This window comes from Rhamphochromis longiceps, linkage group LG1, assembly GCF_057381845.1.
Source record: "Rhamphochromis longiceps isolate RC_006_pf linkage group LG1, R_longiceps_female_GT1.1, whole genome shotgun sequence".
Classification (NCBI taxonomy): Eukaryota; Metazoa; Chordata; class Actinopteri; order Cichliformes; family Cichlidae; genus Rhamphochromis; species Rhamphochromis longiceps.
In genome coordinates, this window is record NC_140557.1 from 14506102 (window position 1) to 14529931 (window position 23830).

Consider the following 23830-nt stretch of genomic DNA (forward strand, 5'->3'; position numbering starts at 1 on the left):
TAGAAGAAGAATTATACCTTAGGATCAAACTAATTCAACCATATAAACCCTTTACAACAGCTTTTAGCCCATTCAGACCATTCCCTCTACATGGGATAATTAAATAAATAAACAAACAAATGATTTTTTTTCTTTTTGTTTAGTCTTTTTAGTTTTCATCATACCTCCTCTGATAACCAGTGTATATTAATCATCTGAAGCTCTTGCCGGTATGGGCTGGATGAGGAAATGAACTGCTGCTGTGGCTCAAATGGTGAAGTGTACTTCCTGTTCCTCTGGGTGTCAGACAACAAGAAACAGCAAAGTTATACAATATAGTGCACACAGGTTTTCAGATTGGTTTTATTAAAACTGTTGTTTGCTAAGCATGTCTTTCACTTTTATAGGGCTAGATTCACTGGTGTAAAACCCTCCATGGATATAAAACTACTGTCAGGATTTACTAGAGATGGTGCAGTGTCAGTTTTGAAACTAAGAGTTTGCGGGAAGCAATTTACTGCAAATAGTGGCATATTTAATTATGAAAGCATGTCTTATTTTGCACCAGAATAGCTGAAAGTTGCAGCTGGGAGCTTTGCTATATTAGGGATGCCAGCAAGCAACTTTATCAGAATTAGCGTGTAATTGGCACAGATGGACAGCACAAAGCTGTGAGTTTAGTGCCAAAGCTTTGTTCTTTTGTCCTGTAGGGCTTCACTGAATCTTGATCCCAAATGTTTAGAGTGGAGCTCCACATATTTCAGTAACACCAGTATTTTGATAAAATACAGCTTAAACTGAACTCAATTTAACATAGAGCATCAAAAGGAGGAGGCGAATACCAACACAAGACACATGCAAGGATATAGCTTACACTGGATTATTATGTTATTATAACTTTTTAGTAACATTTCTGTACAGACCCCACAATGAAAAATTGTGTCTATCTCTTTCAGCAGTGCTCACTCAAAGAACAGCTTCTTGCTAGTATCGAGTTAATACAGACACTATTTGCAGTAAATAATATCTGTTAAAACGCACCAAACAATGGACTTGGACATACCTGTAGCTGAATTATGTTAGATTAATGTATGAATGTTCTAATATATTGTATCCAATCTAAAAGAATTATCCAGACAGGTCGGACAGAGAACTCCTGTACAAACCTAAGTCTCACTGGCTCGAGTTCACGTAGCTGATTCTGGGCCTCCTCTAGGTGCATGTAAGAGGTCTGCAGACATAACATCAATTCACGACAATGCAAGCGCTGCTCCCAAGCCTCTCCTGCTTCTCTGTAAAGACCCTGGAATAAGGACAGACAAAATAGACAGTACATTAGTCGAAAACTGATCGCAAAATCACTCTTTTGCAGAATTAAAAAAAGACAGAGGTCAGTCCTCTGCATCTCTTCTCTTGTGACAGGAGAAAGGCTAAGTGTAGAGAAAGAATAAAAAAGATCAAGTGGCAGGAGAAGTAAAACCAAGCATGTTAGTTCAATTTTGGAGAGAGGGGGATGGGAGGGGTATCAGTTAAAAAGAAGACAGTTTTGGAGCAATGAGGACACTGTCTGCAATGGGTTAAAATCATGATTTGGGCTTTTGTGGTGATTTGTTAATTGAAATCTAAATGAATATGATAGTGGATCTTTTTCCCTGTTCTCTTCTTTTCCCCTCACCCCCAATTAGTTCCAGCATATGGGTGCCCCTCCCTGAGCCTGATTCTGCCAGAGTTTTCTTCCTGTTAAAAGTGCAACAATTGTGCAGGAAATATAAATAGTAAGAAGACTGGAATAACCAACAAACAAGAAGAACATATATATAAAAACAAAGGCACACAGTAACAATGACAAGTTGAAAAGTGCTTGAATGTTGTGCAAAAGACTTTGGAGTATAGAGTCTTTGCGTAAGTGGCCAGAGGGATGAGGGTTACTCAGACCATGGCTGAGATTAGTGGGTAAGTGGTTGGGTGTGGGGTGTGGAATGGTTTTCTGTAAATATAGCAGTGATTTCAACGGAAAAGACTAAATTATGAATTGTCTGGCTTCTTAAATAAGCTGAGTTTATTTAAACTCAGTTTATTTAAGAAGTCAACTTACATAATATCTGTGTTAATGTTGTTAAATTGTTAAGGTAAACTGAAGAAACACACACACAATTAAAAAGTCTTGAGCCACCCCTCATTTCTTTTTATTTTTCTTCCATGGAGACTGACTTTCTCATGATTTTTTACAAATGGTCTTGAACAATAGTTCTTCAGGCTCTCTTTTTGTTTGTTCGTTAAGCCACATTACATTTACCTATGATTCACTCAATCATAAAAAAGGCGTAACTCAAGGGATAAACCAGACAACTTTTCGAAGAACCTATTTTAATTGGTATCTTTAGGCACTTTGTCACTTATTATCAATTCATTAGTTAAATTTAGAGAACATGCGGAAGATAACACAGTGATTCCCATGGAGCTAATAAGCTGAAAACTTGGCACATCTCAGTATGGTGTGCAGTTTGTCCTTAAAATATTTGAGGAGTCAAACAAGAAGAAGAGATCATCATGGCAATGGATCCAAAAACACTGCCAATGCACAAAAAACTACATCTGGATTAAAAAAGAAAACACAAAAAACCCACAACAAAAAAACAAAAACACACCATGGAAGACTATCAGTCATGGATTGGCTTCCCGAGAGCCCGGACCTCAACATTACTGAAGAAGTACATCCAGCTAACATCTAAGGTAGAGCTCTGGATTTATGTCCAAGAAGGCTGGAGAAATAGACTGCTTACAGAAATTACAAGAAAGCTGCCTAAGAGAGTTCAGGCTAAGTGCAAGAACAAAGGTGAACAAGCTTGTTGGAATATATATGTGTGTGTGTGTGTGTGTGTGTGTGTGTGTGTGTGTGTGTGTGTGTGTGTGTGTGTGTGTGCGTGTGTGTGTGTGTGTGTGTGTGTGCGTGTGTGTGAGTTGTCCGTGTGTCCAGCGAAGTCAAATCTCAAAGTGGATGCTCTAAGACTACATTACTTAAGAACTTGTGCGAATAACGGCTAAACTTTTGGGAATGCAGATTAACTTAAATGTTTTCGCTATGTTTAAGGTGACCTTCAGTTGTTGTTTGGTGTTAAAAAAAGGAGGGAGAATGAGGAGAGAGACAGAGACCCTGTCCTTGCTCCTATCACCACGGGATCATTGGCCTGGCCTGACCACTTCCACAGCCAGCACCTCAACCTTATCCATCACCACTAGATAGTTATCACACCAGAGATGGAGGGGGTGTGGGATGTAGGGGTGAGTGCAAAAGAAAAGGGGACTTCCTGCACTAATGACACGAGCTGAACACACACAAAAAAGACACACTATGAGGCACACATGTATAAATATAGACAATTATTCTTCATATCAACCATAGAGACTTTCCTAGGACACCATTAATAAACCTATTCCCATTTCGGCCAGCTGGAGACATGCCTGCATGTGTATGTAAGTGTATGAACTGCAGCTAATAAAAGGAGACAAATATACGCCTCATTTCTGCTCACTTATGTTTTACATTACTAGAAACTAATACTAGGGAAAGCAATTTGCCATAAAGAGCCACAGAGTGGAAAATATTGCTCTTCAATAGCACTCAAATCATCATCATACACACAAATGCAAACACAGACACATGACACATACAGTCACAAACACACCACTGGATTATCCTTTACTGAACCAAGACAAATTCTCAGTTGAGAACAACCAAAGTAAATATTCAAATAGTGGCAACTCAGGGTTCGTCTATTTTTATCAGCCACTGGATTAATATAGTACACATTTTGACTGGTAACTGTCATAATTATGTGATAGTTCAATATGAAACAGTGGCAAATCTGTTCTTTTCTCTCTATGATATGTCCAAAGGTCTTTGATGAAAATTTACTCTTTAAAATGAACACTTATTCTTGATCATTTTGGACAAAGCAATATATTGTTAAAACAATTTCTGTAAAAAAAAAGAAGAAAATGTGTTCACAACATATAAGATCAGAAAAATACTAATTTATTAAATTTATTATTTATCAAATTAAATTTTAATTTCTGTTGAATGTATATATGTCGCTTATTTGCTTAATGGAAATATAATGCATGTTTCCATGGAATTTAACAAAATTATCCATATATATCTGTAATATACAGAAACAAATACATACATCTAAACTTCAAATTCAAGTGGAATGTGTATGTGAATGTGTATTAGTTTACATTTAGAACAGAAGAGCCCTTTATTGTCATTGTACCTGGACAACAAAATTGTGGATAATTGTACAGTTAAATCGTTACCTGACACAGCACATATCATGTTGTTGTGGTCCACTAGTCAGAGCTGTGCATGCAATTTTAAAACACACACACACACACACACACACACACACACACACACACACACACACACACACACACACACACACACGCACACACTGTGGTGCACAAATATAGTAACACATAACTACATAGTCCCACAGAGTACTCATTGAAATAAAGGCACTAAACGACTCTATGCAGTAGCCCCCAGGAGAGCTGTCTGCCATGCTAATGATGTCATTCTTCTTTAAAAGGAGTTTTAAAGGATCTCTGCTTTCATCAAGAACCATCCCCCATGAGGAAGGAAGGTGATGTTGAAGGCTTTAATAATTAGTATGATACTTTGTTAAACTAACAGTCTGTTTCACCTCTTGAACATGCTTAAATCCAGTTTTTCACACCATCACATCTCATCTCTTGTATATCTGCTTTTATACTACTGTATTTATCTGTTTTCTACTTGTTTATGTCTTTTATAGGCAACGTTTTGACCACCGTCACCTGCTGTGTCTTGTTGGCAATGGGAGGCAGTATGGGCCTGGAGCTGTAAGTTCTAGAGGTTTTGATCAATGGGGATCCAAGAGTCACAGGGAAACTAGAGCTTGTTGAGCTTGGGATGCCCAAGAGACAAGCCTTGCCCCTGGAGGCCAGCCTGGTGGGGGCCTGGTACTTGACCTGCTGCCTCAGCAGCAGCTCCATCTCATGAGGAGCTGGCCTGAATGGAGAGTTGAAGACCCCTGGGCACTGAGGAAACAGAAAAAAAGAGAGAGAGGGTAAAAGCGTGAAAACATTAAATTAGGATTTTAAAGTCATTAGATTAAAATGTATTTCTTACTAGTAATTAAATTTTTTTAAATTAATGAATCAAAATCAAATCAAATTTATTTCTATAGCACATTTAAAAGCAATTTAGTTGACCAAAGTGCTTCACAATTAGTTAAGACCATGAGAAAACAATAGAAAAACAAATACAGATAAATGAGATGAGGCAATGACAATGTATAACATGAAAACAAAAAACCCCCATAACAAACGTAAAACAAGCCTGATGGTACTCAAACTGAACTAAAAGCCAACATAAACAGTGCGTTTTAAGATGTGATTTGAAAGACTGAATAGACTCTGAAGTGGCTAAGTTATTCCAGAGTCTAGGTGCTGCGACTGCGTAGGCCCGATCTCCTCTATGCTTCAATCGAGACCTCGGTTGTACTAAGAGCATCTGGCTGGACGATCTCAGTGCTCTTTTGGGGTTACACATGTTGAAGAGTTTGCTTAAATAATTGGGCGCCATACCATTTAAAACTAGTAAGCAAAAGAATCTCAAAATGAATACGATAATCAACAGGGAGCCAGTGTAAATTTCCTAAAACTGGAGTGATATGTTCATACATTCTAGCACCTGTTAAAAGACATGCAGCAGCATTTAATAAGAATGTACTAGACCTAAAAATATGAAATAAAAAAAACAGGCTCTATGGAGTGACATAGACATAAAGCGAAAATGATTTTGGGGCACTGATTTTTAAGCACCTGGCTGTCCACATGGATGCTTCAGTACTAAATAAATATATATATAACTTAATTTAGATTTTGGAGAAAAAAAGAATTCAGTTTATGAAGAGGAACATCAAATCTCAGAATGGGCACCTACTGGGACAGGGACTAAACTAACAATTGTTAGCTACTAAACATCAATTGTGTTAAAATTTTCCATCAGCCTTCTTCCCTATCAATGGTCATGTAATCCATATTAACCTCCCCCAAATATCCCCACTTTAAAAAGGTGTTATCTTAAATGAATACAGAATAGAAGAATGGATAGATGAAAATCCTAAACACACACACAAGTACACATACTTAAAACTGTGCCTCTCCGATTCTGAACTGGGGTACAGATTTGCCACAGACAGCCTTGATGATAATTATTCAAACCACAGTTATTCTTTTGCCTGTGTCTTAATTACCAGACCAAAGCTTTGAGTTGTTCTATATGCTAATAACACTGCTTTCCACTCTAAAAGACTGCAACAAGAAGGAAAGGGAGAGAGAGAAACACATACAGCTTTAACTACATCCTCCCAAACCTCGCTCTTTCTAAAATAACATATTAACAAATTAGTAAAATAGCAAATGTGTCACTATTAGATCATAAGCACTTTTGGTCTAAATATCATCCATTGCGTTATAAGAAAAAATAAAGAAATTCTACTTTATTCACTGCAATTTTTTTGACCCTGGGTTGTAGGTACAGCTTGATAATAGCACAATACGTACCTATTTAAAAAATAGTGGTGTTGATACAAATAACTTGGGGATTGTGTCAGGAAGGACATCCAATGTGAAAATCTACCAAATCAAAACTCCTTGTGACTAAGGGAGTAGTTGAAAGTAGTTATTATACAACGTCATAGTTTCCCATAGGTTTAGATCCTATATGTAACGGCAGAATATGTGCATGCGCATATATGTAATCATGTATATATGCATACACGTGTGCTTTCTTAGATTAATCTTACACTTTAATGTAACATTTAAAAGGTTGTGTTCTGCAAATATTTTACTTGTCAAGTACACTATGAGAAAAAAATAATGAAGCAATATAATTACATGCACCTCTAGTGAATCTCATCCCAAGCTAGGACTTGGGATGAGGACAACTACACCATCATGGATTTTAGTTGTTAAGAGCAGTACTTGCTCATTCTTCTCATTAGAGACCTCCTCTAGATTGCAGGGGACATTCAAAGCAAAGGAAGTACCACTGTTAGACTGCCAGTTGCAGTTAAAAACAGTGGTGACCGATAAACAGGTCCCAGGCTAGCTGCTAAGCAGTGACTAAAATTTCAAACTGACAGTGGGGCAACTTTTCACTAATAATCAAAATCAGTAATCAATCATGCATAGGGTCCCTCTTGAGAACAAAAATATCTTGAAGCAGTTGTCAAATATATTTCTACAACCAATAATAAGTTATATTAAATGGTTCTTACTTATAGATAAAAAACTAAATTAGTAAATGTTATGCCTCATCCCAATAGAGTAGTAAACTAATTAAAAGTATGGACTGAGTAGTCATAAGAATAGTTTATATGATCAGCACCAATCAGTATCTTGGAAATTGCTTGAAACTACAGGAGAAATGTTCTGCTTTAGGGATGACAGTACACAAGTCAAATAGGAAGTGACAGAAAGCCAGCAAAATACACAGATACACACAACGCATAAACAAAAGTAAATCTCACCACCCCTAAAGACACACACGAATACACAAACACAACACATAAGCCCAAAAAGTACCAAGTACCAACCTAGCTACGGGAAGAGCAATGATGTTGACCCCAGGAACACAGCATCTCTGTCTCTGTCAGAGGGACTTGGGGCCTTTTGGTAAGCTGGATGTGAGTCTGTGTATTTTGGTGTGTGTGTGTGTGTGTGGGCTGGGGTCTGAGAAGTGAGAAAGGATGAACTGTGTGGGAGAGCCATCTATTCACTGCTGACAAGGTCAGAGCTACGAAGGGAAAGAGTCCCCTGCCATATGCAGGGAAAGAGAGGGAAGTATATAGAGAAAGATGGACAGAGGGCGGAGAAGAGCACATAAACTTTCATTCTTTCTAGCGTGTACTTAAAAATAACGATAACAGAGTTACAGAAACGTAACACAAATTATGTGGATACCCACGAGTTAAAGTATTTTAAGAATCAAGCCTGATGTGTAAAAACTGCGAACTTAACCTCATTCCAGCTTACATCAACTTCATGCAATTGTGTGAAAATTTTGTGTATGTATGCGTCTTCGGTGAACATGGGATGCCTGAGGACAGTAGACAGCAAGACAGGCAATGATGATGCTAGTTGTAAAGACACGAGAGAGAGAGAGAGAGAGAGAGAGAGAGAGAGAGAGAGAGAGAGAGAGAGAGAGAGAGCAAGCAGAATGCTAGTGCTGAATCAACAGTGACCACTGTGCTTTGTCTTCATTATTATCACAGTGAGGAGTCACAAAGATGCGTAGATGCCACACACATATGAACACAAGGATAGCTGTGGCTCGCCCGCTAACTGGTGGTTTGATCCCCAGATTCTCTAGTCTGTTGCTGTATCCTCGGGCATGATACTAAACAACGAGTTATTTCCAATGCATCCACTGGACTAAGAGTGTGTGGCTGCCACGCTAAAAATGCTTAGGCATAGAGAAAAGCATGATGTGTGTGTGTGAATAGTTGAATGATGCATACGGTAAAAAAAAGTGCTCTGAGCGCTCAAATAGAGTATAAAAGCACTACATAAGTACTAGTCCATTTACCATTTACAAATGTGCACACTTTTGCCATGGGAAGCATCAGACTGAGCACATCAGAACAACCGTGAGGACTCACACTTATGTTTGCACATGCGCAACTGAACTCCACACGGCCCACTTCTGTTGACTAATAGAAAGGAAAAGGTCTGTGGTATTTCTCTGTGTAGCCCGTTTCTGTAGGAATCCACCTCTTTGTAATGTTGAGCTCAATGCCCATGTGTGTGCCTGCATATGTATCTGAGCATGCACATAATTGTGCATAGCTGTATGGGTGAGTGCTACACAAATGTGAAGTCAATCCACAGGGATGCGTTTCTCGTGTCATCTGAAGTGACTTTGCATCCATACATAACCGCAGTTAAGGTCACTTTGGAATTACAAAGTCAATACGTGTTACTGTCACTAGTCCAACAATTTTTTATTCATTACAGTATTTTTATTAAACTGCGCTATTTTCATGTAGCTCTGGTTAACATAAAATTAATATGTACATTTCCCTCTGGTTAAATATTAGTCTAATCATTATAACATTGTTGTAAAATGTGTGCAAAATTGAATGTGTTTGTGTTTCCATAAGCCCACCTGCTTTGTACTAAGGAGATGATGTAACCGATGAGCTTGATAGACTTTGGCAGTGTGCTCTTTCACCATATCCAGACAGTCTCTCTCCCTTTTCTGGAGATCTTCCAGCTGATCAAGCTCCCTCCTGCAGGGAACATAAACGACACACAAAGATTCTTGCACTTCGGATTCATTAGGCTTTACAATAGGTATGCATTAGTTAGACATGTATAATAAATGTAAATCATTTTACACAATAATAATAATAATAATACATTTTATTTATAGGCACCTTTCAGACCCTCAAGGTCACCTTACAATAACACGTGAACAATAGCATAATTTTTTTTTTTTTTAAATATAACAGTTAAGACATAATTTCTCCAATTCCTAAGTTGTCAATCATTATAATTCATATAGTAGAAATAACTCATCATATTTATATACTCATGTACAGTATGTTTTGTGAATGACAATGACTAAATGCACATTACTCTGTATTTTGATTACATTTAACTCTATACCACTTGGTTTAACAAGTAAGCCTAATGTTTTTTTAATACTACATTAATGTGTTATATTACACATTTTCTGAGGATTCACCTTACGAAGTACTATATCTTAACACCAAATAAATCAATAACTTGTTAACGGTGTAAACTTCAGACAAGTACATCTGTGCATGTGTTATTATGTATTTGGGAAACAGTTGTTGGTCGTAAAGCTGACAATTCCCTAAAGTGTCCTTCAGATGAAGGAAAAAAAAACTACCTAATCACACTGAGGCATACATGGAAAGACAGAGGAGCTCTGGGGCAAAAACAACAGAATGACACTGCATAGAAGAAAAAAAGGCAAAATAAGAGCGTAAGAGGCTATAAGTGGGAGGATGATTGATATATTTCATCATGGCAGCCAGGACAGGTCTGTCTATGACATCTGTTAAGCGAAGCTGGCTAAATGGGATGCATTAAAACCCCATACACACAGCAATTTAATTCCACAACCACACAGCAATGTTGTTACAAAGTGGTGATAACTTAAAAGGGGAATTGGAAACAATTACTAAATACACACATGTCGTCATAATATAAACACACACACACAAAGCAGGAGTAAAACCAATTTAATTCCAAGAGCACAATACCAATAAGAGTTTAACCATAGCTCATCAAGAATCCCGTGTCTGTTTCCCTCCTTTTTTCCTTACTTCTTCTCCGCTGTTTTTTCCCCCCTCTACCCAACTTCTGTTTTCAATTACAATCCTCCATAGAAGAATCAGGGTATTCAAAGTGTGTCAGTAATCTGAGGTTAACACATTCTGTGGCTACTGACATTTAAAAACAAATCACAACAAATTCCCATTGCCTGTGCATTCTCATTCATTCTTCAGCACCAGACTCAATTACAAAATAAATGAAAAATGCTTGCGGGTGTGTAAAGAAAAAGAGTGAATCTAAATATGTGCATTTGTGTAATATTAAATACAGTAATTTAATATAGTGTAGGTGTGTGGGGAGTAAATATTGAGGTTGCTTGGCCTCTATTTGTCCACCTAGCTAACAGGGATATTACTTATTAATGTAACATTTAAAGTCCTGGTTTAGGGACGGTGTTCTCCACGATATGTGCATGTCTGTATATATGTCGTCATTTCTGTTTGCTCAATTCTTAATAGCACCTTAAAAAGCTTGTAGTAATGTTTCAGGGGATCAGGACCTTTGGTCATATGTTCATATTTTCATACATATGTCTCTGGGCTGAAACAGTTTAACTGAGAATGTAGCAGTTTGTGCATTTATCATAAATATGCAAATGTGTATCTGTTTTTATACTAAATGTATGTACACTTTGCTTGTATGTGTATATGTATCTATATATGTGTGTGTTGGGGGGGGTGGGGGTGCTCAATGAGTGACCTTTGCTTCCCTACCCCCAGCCCCAGTGTTATTAATTGCTCTGTAGTGGACAAAAGCCAAACAGATTTGTAACGGCTGAAGGCACCTCGATCTGTGTCGACCCAACCAGCCGCCACAACATACAACCCTCGTTAGCCCTGTTCAGCAAGCAGCACATGCCCTCGCGCCTGTGTGTGCGCGCGTGTGTGTCTGTGTTTATAAATGTGTGTGCGACTGACTGAGTAAAATTGAAAAGAAAGAAACACTATGTTTAACTCTGGAACAGCTCTGGAACATGTGCTACGTCTGGTTTATCAGCCTAAACTAATTTCTTGTAAAGAAAAAAAAATTATTGCTAGTTTTAACTAAAATTCTACACATATGTATAGATTTACTATAATACATTAAAAATAAATAAAGTTATAGGTGACAGATTATAGGAAAAATCTGAACAATCTGAACCAGCATAGTAAAGGAAGTATGAGAGAAGGGTCACCACAAAACCAAGTTTTTCTCAGCTATCACATTAAATTTTTAAGAAAACATTAAAGAGCCACTCAAAGGCACTTTCAGCTGCTCCCTTACCCCCCCCCCCCCCCCCAAAAAAAAACCCCAAAACAAAGCAAAAAACAAAAAAAAACAAAAAACAAAAAAAACAAACAAAACATAGGTCCCAAAACTTTCAGAAAAACGGTTGGGCAATATATAGAGTAACCTCTGTGTCCGAAGGACAAGGCCAGTTCAGTTTTCTGGATCTAAGGCAACACTGCTTTAAAATAGTGACAATTTTGCTGACACGGTACAGAGCTCAGTAACTCTTCCATAAATTGTGGTCACTGAACATTATTCTTTCAAGCATCCAAAAATTCAAGTAAAAAAATGTAATTTGGAGCTATTTTAAAAAAGAAATGCACATCCTCCAGGCTAAATCAGAGAGACACGCTTGCTTTTGACTGTATGCTTGTTTTCAACATACAGTCAAAGGCCAGCAATACTGATGGTACAGGAGTGCATTAGTGTGCAAAATGAGTAACTTGTATATCTGAAAAGGCATAAGAATGCTGAAATTACATACATAGATTTTGAAGTCAAATATGTTCCCATTTACACTGTCTTTTTTTTAGAGAAGTTCTTGCTTTAGTTTCTTAAAGAAAAGTCACATTATGAAAATTTAAAAAGGCAATAAAGAGAAAACATTTCACTTTTAAAGTCACAGCAATCGATCTCCTTAGTTCCTCAGAGGATTACAGGGCATTTTCAGGCCTTAAACTGATCCCAAGCCAGGTCCAACTATGGGGAATTTTTTGTGCATTTATTTTTATAACAACAGAAACAAAAATTGAGCTAATGTATTGATTATTATCAGTTAACAGTTCATGTTAACAGTATGTGATGTAATGTATTATGCATATTAAATATTTTACACACACAAAAAAAGGTAAAAGTCAAAAAGAACACTTTTACCTATAATAAGGAGATAAAAAAGCAGGCAAGTGTTAAATTATTTTACCTTTACAGCTGATACCTAATTACAACAGGATAAATCATTAATTGCTCTATGTGAACCTTGATTTGTCCCCTATAAAACCATCTTTTCATGTTGAAGAAATTAAATAAACTCCCTGGTGCCTCTCTGTCTCTCTCCAGCTGTTTGTGCAAAGCTGCATCTACGCTCTTCTTCGTGCCACACAATTAGCAGTGAGCCGGATAAAAATCACTGCATTAATCCCAGTAACATTAAACTATACTGTACCACTGCTGGAGGTGCAACAAAGGGCTAAACATAATCATGCATGAACAATTTTGAAATGCGATGATGTGCAATTAAATAATAAATAATGTCACAACTTTCATTCCTTAATTGGAGTTGAAACACCAATTATATAAATATATTAATACATATATTTATGATTCATGAATCATGATATTCTGCCATTTAGATTATGTGATAATAAAATAGATATATGACATAAAATAAAAACTGAATAACAATTATTAACATTAGGCACATATAATGCGCTAAGCCTGTCATGTTGTATTCCTGAAGCACTGTGGCTAGAGATTATGTTTAATGGCTGCTGAACCGCTGGACAAGTTAATCAAACATACCTGAAGTACTTTTAAATGACTGAAACCCTTACTGACATTTTCACCCTGGATTTCTAACTTATTTAAATGTCTAATATAATAAAGCCACATTTCTCACTTCTTCCTCAATAATTTAAGCTCTGGTTCAAAACAGGGGATCAAGGAGTAATGGAACATCAGAGAGTGAGGCATTGTGGGACAGCAGGCCACACCTTCGGTCATCCAGGCCAGCACCAGAGCAGCTAATTGGCCAGGTTCTAAATATTTAATGGAGGCTTGACTTGATTGGCTGTTTTAATTGCTCCAATTGAATGATTCAATAGCTGGCAATGAGAGGGTAGTCAGCCAGTCAATTTAGACAGTGGCCAGCTCAATGTATTGAGCCTTGAACACCCTCATAACATAGCCTTTCCATTTAAGTGACTGACCGATTGATTAACTAATTCACTAAAGTAGTAAAACTAATGCCACCCAAAGGTGTTTAAGAAAACAATTAACCCCAGCTTTGATAATATTGCTAATCCACATTCAATAAACTGAGAGGAAAAAAACAAATAATTTCAAATATATTACAGACTTTTGTCCACTGTTCACTCTCAAAGTAATTTTCTTAAGAGACAAGTAGCAGTGCATCCACATTAAACTTCAACAGACACACACATAGCGAATATATAAATCCAATCAGACTGAAGAGAGAACTTGTCTGCATCCAAACTGGATCAGAAGGGAAGAGCAGTAAAAGAAAGACTGACGCATAGAAGGGGAGAGTGATCGCAGGGCAGACCCACACTCTCTCCGACATAGCAGCTCTCCTTTCATGAATGTCCTTGAGAGGGACACAAGAGATGGAGGAATGAAGAAGGCTGGAATGAAGGGAGACAGGAAAAAAGTAGACAGACGAAGAGACACAGCACAGCACAAAAGAAAAGAAGAGAAGAAAACACTTGTGCTTTTCAGCCTAGTGACAGTCCATAAATTCTCTCTGAGCCTCCTTTTTTAGCACTCTTTAGGATAAGTTAAAAGATTTCACTATGTTGTTGCAACATCACAGGGAGAATTATTTATCTGATTATGGCAGTAATAATTACCCCGCTGTTTATTGCAGATAGAGGAATAATTCATGCAGTCAACAGGCCGTGCTAGTGGCAGCAACGATGACACCAGCACATTTAGTAAATATGCAAAGCGGACTTGCTCCGCTTTCCTAATTGCCCCCATCGTCCCACAGCATGCCCTTATTAAAGCCCAGGAACTTTAAGTGTCTCCCTGACAAAGTGATAAATTGTTGGGGTATCAAGGAAAACTGTGGCAGAGTGGGGACTGCACTGGGGTCCTGACTTCATTAGGCTATGCAGAAGGAGAGGAAGGATGAATGAGGATGGACACTAAAGCATAGTGAACCTGTGGCAAGGAGAGCAAGAGAGAAAGATATCGAACAAAATAGATTGAGAAAGAGAGAGGCGAGAGGCAGAGATTAAGAAAGGGAGGCGGAGAGAGGGCGGTGGATAAAAGAGGATGGTGTAAGTGGCGTGGATTAGTTGTACCTAATGAAATGATACAGATGGTTTTGAACTGGGGAGCTCTGTCATCAGAAAGAGATTGGAATGGAGAATCAGAATGAAAAAGGACAAAGACAGTGAAGGGAAAATATGCAATACTCCTACATCATTACCATGCACAGCTGATCAGCCTTCAATAAATGGAGATCATTCATCTGACTTTGAATTTATTAATTTATGCAGTGGTTGGACAGACGGATGGACACACTTGCGGAGGCAGGGAGCATGGTGATGGATTAAAAAGCAGACCTTTGCAGGGTTAGTGATCAGGCAGTGTGCAATCCGAGGGCTTAGCAGCTAACAGAGAAAGGATATTTTAAATAAATGCCGGCACGGCGTTAATTGATCGTGACCCCAGTAGCACTAAATAAACATGTGATTAAGTGAAGTGAAAGTGACCTTGTACCCCAAACCACTGTGGAGGAGGGGCTGCATGTGCATGTGTGTATGTGTGTTTTTGCATAAATGTGTGTATGAGTAAGAGTGTGAATGTACCACGGCTGATAACAAAAGCATAAGACCAGAATCCTAAAATGAAATAGCATCACATAGCTGGTCACTTTATCCTTATAGCTCCTTGTTTCTAAATTTCAATTCCTATGATTTTTGTTAACTGTTGTAAGTTGTGCAAAAGGTGCAAAGAGACAGGAGCCACAGTATATGCATATACTGTTTAGGCAAGGTCCTTGCAAACTAAAAGCTATAGCTTGCATACTTCTGAATTAATCTAATCTAGTCCTATGAAGTGATGTTCAGTTCAGATCAATGGTCTGATTGTTTCCTTATTGTAGCTTTATTACAGTGTGGTTAAAATTTGGCCTGATTATGAATACTTTTTACTATGAATCATTTTTTGTACTTTTGTAATGTCTTAAATTTCATTAAGACATTACAAGCAAAATAATCCCAGTGACTGGTCAGAATACTTAACGTAGTTGACATGTGTGCTCATTTTTGTGTTATATTATAGCAGCAACTCTTCCATGATGGACTTTAACAGCCTAGTCACTCCTATTTCTAAAAGGGGCAAAGAGCGTGGAGGAAAGGTAAAACGCTGCTGGGGAAGTGAGGGGGGGAGAGTCGGTGATCCAAGGAGCACTTTAACAAATTTACATTTAATTTTAGCAGGAAGCCTAAAGATATTTTCCTGTAAAATATATTAGCAACATTAAAAATGTGACTATTAGCTAAACGTGATGGTTTTTTTTGTCAAAAATAAAAGATGGTGTATCTCTAGCAGTAAGCCCTGAAGCGCAGGATGTTTTATTAATGCACGAGCTGCGGTTCAAATCAGAGGCTAATTTTTAATTTCTTCACATCGTTCACTTCTCTCTTAGCCTCAAGCGCTTTAGAGGACTTCTCTCTCTCTCTTCTGTCTTTCTCTTCTCTTTGTCTCTCAGTCTCTTTCATATCCTCACTTTTCCTTTCGCGTTACTCCAGTCATGTGTTTTGGTTAAGCATACACAATACACCTTTCAGACAACTGTCTTTACATTAATCAAATCAATTCATTTTGATTGATAGGCTATATAGTAGGCCATAGTCAGTGGGCAAAGATACACCATGTTCTAACAGAACATATTAAGGCTAAGTTTTTTATCCTTTCCAGTTTGCATTCCTTTGTGCAAAAAAGGTACCCCATATTTGCTTCCTTTAATTGAAGATATTGTATTATATCGGTTATAATCTATCTAGAAGAATGCTGACACATGTACTGGCCATGTGAGAAAGACAAAAGCAACACAACTTCAAGTGAGTTTCAGGAAAATAAAACGAAATAAAAAGATAAAAATTAATTCAGGTCTCTTAAGGTCTCATAAATGAAACTATTTTTTCTCACCTGACTAGTTCATTTTTCATGACAAGTCCTTCCATATACTTTTTTCGTGCATAGAAGTTATGGATATACTTCCTCACAAAGAATCCTCTCCATGTCCGCTGGATCTGTGTGGGATTACAGAAGTTTTTATGAAGTTTAAATGTAACATTTAAGTAGGACACTTTTTAAACCATTGTTAATAAACTATACAATCCCTACTTTCAGAGGGACAATCCAGCACGAGAGAGACAGACTGTCAAACTGTCACATAACCATGTATTTAACGGCATCATCCACACTGATTGAGGAGGCTGCAGATTAGCCAGAACACACCCACACACAACAGTTGACCATTTTAAAGCATAGGGGCGGATGTCCTTCAGACTAATTAGGAGATTAAAACAATGGCAGGTAAAAGAATAATCACGGTATGAGAAGAGGGAAGAAGAAAGAAGAAGAGAAGTAAAGGATAGGGAAAAACAACAAAGAGCAAAATGAGAATTAGCATTGATCTGCCAGTCAATAGATAATTTTAAATAAAGTAATTGCCGCCTCCCGAGTTCTTGCTGACCTTTGTTGACTAGTGAAATCGATGCTGTTGAATCTAATACAAATACGAGGTGCGGCATGTAAACACTGGTTTCTATTACGGCCTTAATACATTATCCTCTGTTAGCTACCACACCAAGATAAAGACATCAGGAGGGGAGAGAAAAAGAAATAGAGTTAAAATTGATTTAAAGAAAATGTCACAAGGGGATTCTCAGATGATTGTATGTGTTGGGTGTGCTTTGTGGGTTTCTTTTTTTTCATTTATACAATATATACTTATTTGGCAAAAAAGTACAAATGTCAGGTCATATTGAAACAGCACAAACACTGAAGTCGAGAAAGTACAGAGTATGTGTCAGAAGACGTGGGATCAAGATTTATATTGCAGGTATTAAGTACTATATCTGTATGTCTGGTGTAAATAGTAGAAAAGTTTCAACAGGTGGCATCATAAAAAAGGCCAGATACTGCATGTATTTCCCTTATTGTCCTTTAATTTATTATTTCTAAAGTCTAAAGTCACATGTAATCAATCTGTTTTGAGAATTTTTGTCTTTGGATTTGCCCCATGACTTCTCTTTAGGCGCTGTGGGCAGTACACAGTCCAACACCAAGGGACCAATTTCACATATGAGGCTAAAGCCTTGGTCAAGGGCAGTGGGAGAAAACTGGAGCACCCGGAAAAACCCCAGACAGACACAGAGGATACACTCAGCGCAGAAAAGGCTCACTTGGCCCTTCTGGGGTTTAAACCCAGTACTTTCTCGCATTGGTAACCTCTAAGCACCAGTCATTTTAACACAGTTCTCCATTAAAATTCCTATTGTCTCCTATAGGAAATTGTGGCTATTTTCATAGATAACATAGGTCTCTTATTTCAGTAGCTTCTCTTTTGGACTACATGTCGACATCACCTCTGAACTTTCACCCTGTGACCTAAACAGCTGGGTCAAACATTATTTGTGAATCTATGTCTCTCCTATAATGTGAAATTTATTGTAAAAGCAGGGGGTGAGCTTTATTTGTTTGGGTTCCTATTATGTGTAAAACGTAAAGCCCTCAGTTCCCCAGCTTTTCCACCAATACGAAAATATTATAAACATCTCTTTCCAGCTGGACAGTGAATCTCTCTCTTCAATAAACACTGGCAAATTCTTTTGTTGGTCTATAAAACCCTTTAACGGTTTAGGCATGAAACTATTCACCAAAAGAGAAGGCCTATATGGAATTGTTAAAATATAAGATTTCTAGGCAATATCCTTGTGTAAAAGTGCCAAAGCATCACTCACAGCCACAGAGCTATGATTTATGAGTTGAACAGTAGTAGGTGTTCAGGGATAAAGACAGTATTTCAGGGCCTTGAGCATTTAAGCAAAGTGAAAAAAAAGTTTTTAACGTTATATATAAAATATTTGCTGTGGTTTGACATATAAATATGATAGGTCATTCTGATATAGAAATCTGTCCATTTTTATAGGGTTTTTAATAATAATAAATTATACTGGATTACCAACATGATGCTGCACTTAAAAAGGGAGAAAAATGGCCAACAAAAGATTAAAGAAATTTAGAGATATGATGCTTATGGGCTGCTACTCACAGGGGCTCCCACCACGACACTCCATTTGCTAAAACAAGACAGTGTAGTGATATTTACCCTGACCGCCATCTCCTCGTAGAAATTCATCTTCATGATAAAATATGCCGCCTGTGAACACAAAGGAAACGATGGTGTTACATCTTGTCTCCCAACCCTCTGATCTGTCCACAGCAGGCGTCAAAGATAAAGAGCTCTTTATACATAATACATTGCACAGGCAGCATAGATAGGGCCACTGTAGAGTGGAGAGAGGAGGGAAGGGGGCAGAAAAGGAGAGTGGGAAAGCAAGAGAGACAAGAGGAACGAGAAAAAGTCAGAGAGATGGAGAGAGAGCAGAAGAGAGACAGAGACAAAGAGAGAAAAAAGGAGAGAGAGAGAGTGGTTAGTGGGACTTTCTATCAAGGGGAGGACAGTACTCTCTTAATACACTAACACAGACAAGGGCCAAGAAAATCTATGGTAGTCAAGCAGCGCGCTAATGGAGATGTATGACGGCCAAACGCTCTCCTCTGGATTTCATAATCAATGACAGGACTGCCACAGAACAGACTAACAAAAGGCCAGAGAATATTCAGCAACATACTCAACGAGCCATCGCACTCCAAACATGCCAGGCAACCACTGGGAGCACATTTCAGGAGCAAACTGGAGTGTGGGCCATAAAAGGGATTCATATCTCAACACGTCTTTTTTAATAACGACAAGGAAGAGAGGAAAAAGAGGAAGGAGATGGAAGACAAAGACTTGAAAGGAGGTTGTAAATTCAGCTTGATGTTTTGAGAAGAGGCTTTGTGCACATCACATTATACACGATAAGGTCCGCAAGAGAGAAAAAGACAGAGAGAGATAAAGGAGGTGAAGAGTAGAATCTCTCAGGGCTAATTTCAAAACAGTGCACTGTGGCAATTTTGAGTGATTCAAATTAGCGCTTGTCTGTTTCCAAATGAGACCAAACAGCCTCTTTTTAGCCCATATGTGTGATGTGACACATCCTTCATTGTTTATTTCAACACCCCCCCGCCACCACCACCCTTCCATTTCTTGAACGCCTCCCAAACGGCGGCTGGCAGTTATGCTTTAGCAAACAGTCAATTTACAGGCATGATAAATAGCTTGTTGTGATACGTTTACAAAACTCAATCCAGGGGAAAATTATACGTGAGAGCGCTGGGTATTGGATCCGGTATCAACAATCTGTTCAATTAAGAAGCAGTTGGAGGCAATATGCTGAAAATGGGGCCTTGTTTTACTAAAGCATACACATACACACATAGATACACAACTCTTTTCTTTTTTCTATATGCATCCCAAGAATTGTGAAATAGATGGAATTCCTTATCATAATGCATCATTTTTCCAAAGTGCTAATTTCCTAATGTGTAATGGGTGAATTATATTTCTTAAGGTCAGACGCAGGGACTTTAGGAATATAGCAATTGAATTCTAATGCGTGCTATCATAGCATAATCAATATATCTATAGTCATTCCAGGCACTGGCTTACCTTCACCATTTGTCTGACACGTGCCCTTGCTGTGAAGCCCCGCCATATCTTCTGTATAATGATTGCCTTCTTGTGCAGATGGCTGTAATAAAATCAAATTGAGGAGAGGATTGGGTGGATGTTTTTTTAGTAGTTAAACTGAAGGAAACCCTGGAAAAAGTTATTCAGAAACACGTAAGGGAAGTAAAAGGCAAATTTCACTGGTCATTAACAAGGTTGTTTAAGCTGAGAAATTAAGCAATTCTGCAACCCTCCCCCAGAAAGCTCAATCCTAACAAAGCATGAAATGGAAAGTTTCCATAGTTATTAATAAGCTAAAAAATACCTTTATCTAGAATTACTTTATTAATTATTCAATTAATTTAACTTCCTAACATAAACTCTTTTTTAGGGAAAACAATAAAAAGAAAGTGATTTTCTGCATACAAATTTAAGGTTGTGAAAAGGCTCAAATGAAAGGTCAGGGAAACATTATGCTTATAAATACAAGCTGTCACAAACACACATGCACACACATATAGACCATTCGTGCTCTCCCAGGCTTTTCGATCATGTCCGATGAGCCTTCCACCTCCTATAGTCAGCGGTACACATTTGTATTCATCTTCAAACATACTCTAAATGCAAGTCCACTGCGATTCTCTGCCTCCAATGAGGCCATCAATTTCCAAAAGGCCATTTTATATGCCCAGAAAATCAATGCTTATAGTGGGGCTAGCACAACCCCGGAGTTGCACTTAGGCAGCTAAAACTGTTGCTAATTATCCACTTAACGCATTGATCAATTAACTAAAGTAATCTGAATTAACCTACTGTCTGGAAGTTTGTCTGCTGACCCTGCAGAATGGTGCTAGGGTCACAGTATGGGAACAAGCACAGAGATAGAGACATTTATTTCTCTGTGTGAGAAAAGAGCATAGAGTGCAAGCGACATTTATTCCTCCAGGCCATTTGCAAACTTCTGGAAGTGGGATAATTATGGTAGTGAGCTAATATCAGGGTTTCCCTTGATATGAACTCTTACAGCCTGTCTGAGTGTTTTACAACTCCAAAGGAACTACACTTACATTGATAAATAAAATGAATGTCTGCTTTGTTTTTGCATGAGCACCAAAAGTCTTTTTTTATGGATTACAGATACAAATCGGATCACAGAGATATACCATACCTGAGGTAAGCCCGCACCTTGCAGCCTCTGAACCAGCTCTGGATCTGGGTGACGGCCTGGTTCTCCTTCTCTCTGTTCTCATCAGCTTCTCTGAAATACATAAACACAAAAATATATCACTCTTCGCCTGGCTCAAAACGAGCCATTGGAGTTTACTACGCATGGCAGCATGCACGATATACAGTAAAGAGAATACATTGTTATCATAGCTGACTTAAGAATTTTCTGAAAAGTGCATATTAAGCTTCATTATAACACCAATTATTAAAACTGGCTGAAAAATCTTTCAACATTTGGAGACTAAACGCCACTTTCCTTTGACTTTAGCTAAACCCTTTTGGAGAAGCGATAATAAGTCCTTCATACGTAAACAAACAAACAAAAAACAACAACAACACATTTTTACTGGCAAGTTACACAGCTAAACTTTGCCCCATTTGTGTGGCTTACTCGTAGGGTGCTTCTGAGCATTACTGTCATTCTTAGGGAACCAAAAACTTGCATTGTAACGCCAAAACAGGACCGCAAAAGCTTATTAGCATACACAGTAGACGCATGACGCTAGCCTTAGTTCTGGGTGATGTTAGCTAAATGCTGACTGCTAAACTGCTAACAAGAACTCATAAAGCAATTAAACGTATCCATATATAGTTATGTAAATCATTAATCCATACCTGTTTGTATAGTAGTATTCCTTTTGGAACTCTTCAAATTCGCGTTTTATTTTCAACAGCTCCGCCATGTCGGTGTACTCAAGCGAGAGTTTACATGTTGTCTTGACAACACAGGTGTTTCCCAGGGTGCTGCAGATGCGTTCAAAACTCACAGGAAAAGGGAAAGTTCCTCCTAACGTGTCTATTTCCTTTCATTTCGACTATTGTAAAGCGTTTAAACAGATTCCAGTAACCGAATTGGGTTAATATCATGCGCTGTATGCAAACAAGTTTACATTATAATTTAACCATAAATTCCAAAAGTAATCCATGATAGAAATAAAAACTTCACGAAAAAATGTTCTTTTTCGTCCTGCAAACCACTTCCCACTTACTATACCAAAGCAAAAACATTTTGTAAGTAATAAGAATAGTAGGCATTAAAAAAAACTAAAAGAGATTTTAAAAAGCGCCCGTTTCATAGATGCAGATTGTGGATCTGTGTATTGATCTGCCAGCTGCCTCACTTCTTCCATCCATCCCTTCATCTACTTCCCTCCTCTCCTGACGTTATCACCCTTCATCATACAGTTATCAGTTTATTTCTCCCCACTCTTCCTTCCACATTTTCCCCCATCTTCACTCCACTCTCCTTCAGTCATATTGCCCTGTCAAAATGATCACCTAAGCAGGGTGTATATGTGTGTCTGTGTGTGTATTTCTGTACTTGTGCAAGGAAATATATCTGTCTGGCCAGTGGTCAGAGCAAAAGACTGTCTGTATTATAGATTACTCCTTGGAGACAGGGAAACCACAAATAGTGAAAGTGAATGAGTATATGTCTGTCTCATTGCTCTTACATGTGTTTTTGTACTGGCATGCCTCGGCTTGTTTCTCTGTGAACTAGGCAGTGTGCTTGTTTGAGAATCCCTTTCAGTCTCTCTGTCTTTCTCTGAGGCCAATTTGCTGTCTGAGGGCCACCACAGTAGTGAAGAGCAGTAGGCAGACGTCCTAGGTAGAGTTATGGCTGGAGGGTTGAACCCATGGTGGCTCAGCTCATCCATCGAAGGGCGATAGGAGGGCGACCACCCTAGTAATTACTGGAGAAATGTTGTTGTGACAAGAGGGTATGAACAGCGCATGTGAGGAAAAAGAGAGCGAGTGAATGAGCGAGAGAGAAAAGAGAGATTTTTGGGGGGGGCAAGCTTTGTTTTTGACAAGACTGTAAAAATGCTGCAGGCTATTCGTCCTGCCACAGCACTGATTAGGTGTCACCAGGAGTGTATCTGTGAGAGAACAGCACAAAAAGGAGAGTGAGACCACTTCATAAAAAGACATCCTGTTTACACTCTTTCTAATGACACACTTACAGACTCAGCCTAACATCTTTTCCACATTCCTCTATACAACACACCCTTCCAACAACTTAGGTGTACTTTCATCCTCCAGGTATTGTTCTGAGCAGTTCTGTCTTCTGTCTCTACTTTTCCATTTTCTTTCTACTTTCCTCATCTCCTGTCTGTTCTCAATCAAAACATTTCCCTTGCTCACTGAGGCGATAAGTTCTTATCCAGGATTACCCATGTATATACTCTCTCCATCTCTTTCTCCATCTCTCCATATGGGGCATGTCATTTAACACGCCTAGAGTCACCTCTCACAGTTAGGAAGCTCTTCCCGCCAGTCATTGTCCATGCCCATTGTTGCTAAATGAGGGCCATATGCACTGTGGCCAGCACTGGTCATAAAGATACACACACACACACACACACACACACACACACACACACACACACACACACACACACACACACA

At 38.3% G+C, this 23830-nt stretch overlaps 1 protein-coding gene across 3 annotated transcripts in view; it reads right to left on the bottom strand.

Annotated features, from left to right (window-relative positions):
- spata17 (spermatogenesis associated 17) overlaps positions 1 to 22162 on the bottom strand; it is a 43627-nt gene extending 21465 nt beyond the window's left edge. For 2 of the 3 annotated variants that reach the window (XM_085394309.1, XM_085394372.1), the window contains exons 1-9: positions 22037 to 22162; positions 21363 to 21452; positions 20195 to 20276; positions 18749 to 18799; positions 16561 to 16664; positions 9197 to 9320; positions 4819 to 5061; positions 1146 to 1282; positions 165 to 275 (exon numbers count right to left, since the gene is read on the bottom strand). In XM_085394309.1, coding sequence (XP_085250435.1) covers positions 191 to 275; positions 1146 to 1282; positions 4819 to 5061; positions 9197 to 9320; positions 16561 to 16664; positions 18749 to 18799; positions 20195 to 20276; positions 21363 to 21452; positions 22037 to 22104 — 984 coding nt within the window. In that variant the 5' untranslated portion in view covers positions 22105 to 22162 and the 3' untranslated portion in view covers positions 165 to 190. The remainder of the gene's footprint in view (positions 1 to 164; positions 276 to 1145; positions 1283 to 4818; positions 5062 to 9196; positions 9321 to 16560; positions 16665 to 18748; positions 18800 to 20194; positions 20277 to 21362; positions 21453 to 22036) is intronic. The other variant, XM_085394452.1, reaches the window with a different exon arrangement.
- Positions 22163 to 23830: the final 1668 nt, after the last annotated feature.